The 3556-nt window shown below is 37.9% G+C and overlaps 1 protein-coding gene across 1 annotated transcript; it reads right to left on the bottom strand.

Annotated features, from left to right (window-relative positions):
* Nucleotides 1-1168: 1168 nt before the first annotated feature.
* Nucleotides 1169-3254, bottom strand: LOC109991789 (glucose-6-phosphatase 2). Its single transcript, XM_020644170.3, has 5 exons — nt 2738-3254; nt 2544-2653; nt 2339-2453; nt 2131-2252; nt 1169-2045 (listed from the first exon to the last, which is right to left on the bottom strand). Exons 1-5 carry the CDS (start codon nt 3229-3231, stop codon nt 1537-1539), a joined length of 1350 nt encoding a protein of 449 aa, XP_020499826.2. The 5' UTR covers nt 3232-3254; the 3' UTR covers nt 1169-1536.
* Between the last annotated feature and the right edge of the window lie 302 nt (nt 3255-3556).

The raw sequence follows: 3556 nt of genomic DNA, 5'->3' as shown, positions 1-3556 counted from the left end.
CACGGAAAGGTCCGGTGATTTAAATCAACATACACATTCGAGATGTAGCGTTAGCACTTGCTATATTTCACATTTTAAGAAGAGGGGGTTTAAATTCTAAAACAGGCTACATTTCACAGAAGAGACAATAAATAAAAGGTGTTGTCATTGTTACTTTAAATTAGGATGGACCATGTTTTTTTTGCTAACCTCCATGGGCCCTCCCCATGTGACGGGGCCCCAGAAAGCTTTACCCTTTATCCCCCCTTATTACCGGCATTGCTCAGACACTTGCCCACTTGTTAAAAATACGACAAAGGACTTGTCATCTTACCATAATGCTTATTTCAAATGTGTTTTGTTTACAAGTGCCTCAGATTTCTGAACCAATGACTGCTTGTGAAGTGTATAATTGTACCATGTAGTGCACCAGTGTGGAAGTATCTGCATTCATTGTATAGTTATATAGTTAAGTCAAACATCTTTCAGCAAAGCAGCAGCAATGATTGATCTGAGTAACATGGTGTAATATCTCACTTTGTGCTTTGTCACAGATATGCTGGACTGAGGCTAATGTTTGCAATAATTAGCAAGATAGCATGAGGATTTATAAAACAACTTAAACTTTGAAAGATATGTTAAATAACAGGTTCGACCTTTTTTCAGGCCTAGATTAGAGTGACTTATTTTTATATTAAATTACGATTTTTACAATTCGATAGTCAAAACGTGTTATCCTTTACAACATGTATTGATAGCATCTGTGAAAGTCATTATACACTTTGCTCTTGCAGAGTATAGGCTAACTTTTACTGGCTTCGGGCAAAAGCGTCTCCAATTTTTAAACTGTATTTAACCTTTTGTTTAACCAGGTTGGTCCCAGTGAGATTAAAAACCTCTTTTTCAAGGGAGACCTGGCCAAGACAGGCAGCAACCAAAACACAAACAGAGACACAAAGAGAGACAAAGTACAATTTACAAAACACCAAATTTTACATTAAAATAGAACCATCTATAAGTCAAATCTGGGAGTGAGTAGTTCAAGCAGTCGAGCAAAAACAAAAATTGGCTTCCTATAGAATCTACTTCCATGTCTTTCATTTTAGATTGAAAAACATTTAAGGAAATTCAAGTTATGTAATATATTCTCCAAATAAGGAGTGTTAAAAAAAACAAAGCAAATATGATCAAAAGTTTATCAGTTTTATTTCAAACATCATGACATAAAAGCTTTACTTATACATTCACACTGGCTTTTACTGTACATGCTAAACAAAAAACAACGAAAAGACAAAACAATAGGCACCCTACACATGATACAATTGCTACTTTCATTTCAAGTTAACCACAAAACAGTCTATGTAACATTCTTACAAAGGTATGAATCTTATTTCAATATGTACTATTGCAAATTCAGTGCTTATGTAACTGTGCAATAACTGTAAATAACAGTCTAACAGGTTGTCTGTAAAAAGGACCTAACCTCTTTGATATTTTTATTTTTATTTAACCTGTGATGAGTTTTGGAGGTGCAAAAGTACATGATTCATGCACAGTCTAAGCTAGCTTCCTCTCATCTCCAATCAGCAAATGCACAAAGTAAGGAATAACAGCAACCACACCAAAAGGAACTGAAGCACTCTTACAAAACGATAGGATGTAGAACAGAAGCTCAGTGTGCGTGGGCATTTTGATCAAGTCATAAAGTTTCAGAGATGTGAGAGTTGCTGTCACACACATGAGTTTAAATCTACTTTTGTAGGCATTCTTTCCCTTACAGCTCTGAATAAACATCTGAGAGTTAACAGCGAGGCCCAGACCAAACAACGCTCCCAAGTTTCTCACTAGACCAGCAAAAGGTGAGGTGTCAAGATGGATCCAATCAGGGTTAGCGCACCACTTCTTGGCTTTAGTAACTGACCACAATAGATTGATGTCCATTGATTGGAGGAGCAGATAAAAGCCAACAGCAACACAGAAAAGGAAAATGTTTGTGTGGAGGTACGCTTTCAGGCTTGCATTGTACAACGAGGGGATGTGATCAAACACTTCAGCAACCAGCATACCTACATATTTTAGAAAAAGAAAACAATAAAGATGACATTAACAACTTTCTTGGCATATCATAAAGCATCAGTATATGAGACTCACCTGCTAATAGACCGAGGACAACCTGATGTGGGAAATGCGTTGCAATAAAAACCCTCGAGATGCAAACGCTTATCTGAATGATCCAAAAAACCATCCACAGGCAAGACTTCAGAAGACAAAACCTGAAAGTTTGGAAATATTCAGACCCGACCACAAATGAAAAAACATTAAAGTTTAGTGATGTAAGGATACGAAAGTAAACAAGTACCTTTGAGAACTCTGCACTGAAGTGACAGTGGAAGATGGCCTGCTAAAGTTCAGAGCAGAGGTGATCATCACATACCACACACATGACGAGCCCATGGCATGACCAGACGGGTTTCCTGCATTAAGAAACATCAAAGAAAATAATCTGACAGTGAAAGATAGTGTGACTGGTTTAGGTTGAAATATTCTGCACACTGTGTGCTTACCTGGCCCTGTTTCACACGTAATGTGAAACTGCTCCAAATGTGGGAATGAATCATTGTTGTAGAAGTGAGTTTCTTGTATCCACCAGTAAGGTCGCTGCCCAAACAGAATCCTGAAAAAAAAAAAAAAAATTTGGATGAAAATCTGGTAAAGACACAAACTGCTCTTTCAGATAAAATATCTAAAACTTGCTTACCATTTGAAAATAAGATTGAACCAATCTCCAATAACTGCCACCCATATCATCTTGATGCCAACAGTATGACTGAGATGGAACCAGAGGGGGAAATACACAGAGAAAATATTGCGAGGGTCTCCAACAGTTGACATGTAATTGAGGAAGTCATGGTATTCCCTGTAGTTTTCTTGGAGGTGCTGTATAACAAGGACCCCGCTGCTGTACACAAAGTCCATTTGAGGTTTTCTTGCTGTGTGCCCGAGTGCCACAGCAGCTTCTTCAGCACCAGTCAAAGCCCCATGAACCACGTTTACACCTAAGATAGTTTTATATCCCAGCCTGACATTGTAAATCATCCAACTGCACCATGGTAACAACTGCAAGCTCTTCAGGTTGAACCAAAAAGGAGTAAAATAATGTGTTTCCAAGTCACAAGAGCTCAGCATTTTAAGAAATGTTACAGAAACTGTTTGCACCTCGGCTGGGTATCCATTAGATGTTTTACAGACCATTGCTTTTACAGTTGTTACATATTAGCCATTGAACACACTAACAGAGACAGTGCCCCACGTAATCCCCAGCATCCCTTCAGCCTCATTAATATTCTTGTTCTCAGTAAACATAGCAACAAAATGGGCTTCCAGTGTTGCTAAAAACACAGCCCATCTGGCATCAAAAGTTATTACGTGAAACAACAATCAGTGTTTTCTTTTCACTTTAAAGCCATAGTTGCCTTTTCAGAGCACTTGCATTTTCAAAATTGCCAAGTACAGTATATTGATGCAATATTTTGAAAATTAGACATTGACTAGTTTGAGCAACTTGAAACTCCTGAGA

The sequence above is a fragment of the Labrus bergylta genome, chromosome 13 (assembly GCF_963930695.1).
Source record: "Labrus bergylta chromosome 13, fLabBer1.1, whole genome shotgun sequence".
Classification (NCBI taxonomy): domain Eukaryota; kingdom Metazoa; phylum Chordata; class Actinopteri; order Labriformes; family Labridae; genus Labrus; species Labrus bergylta.
The sequence above is the reverse complement of the archived record's forward strand: the minus strand, read 5'-3'. Positions and strand labels throughout refer to the sequence as shown.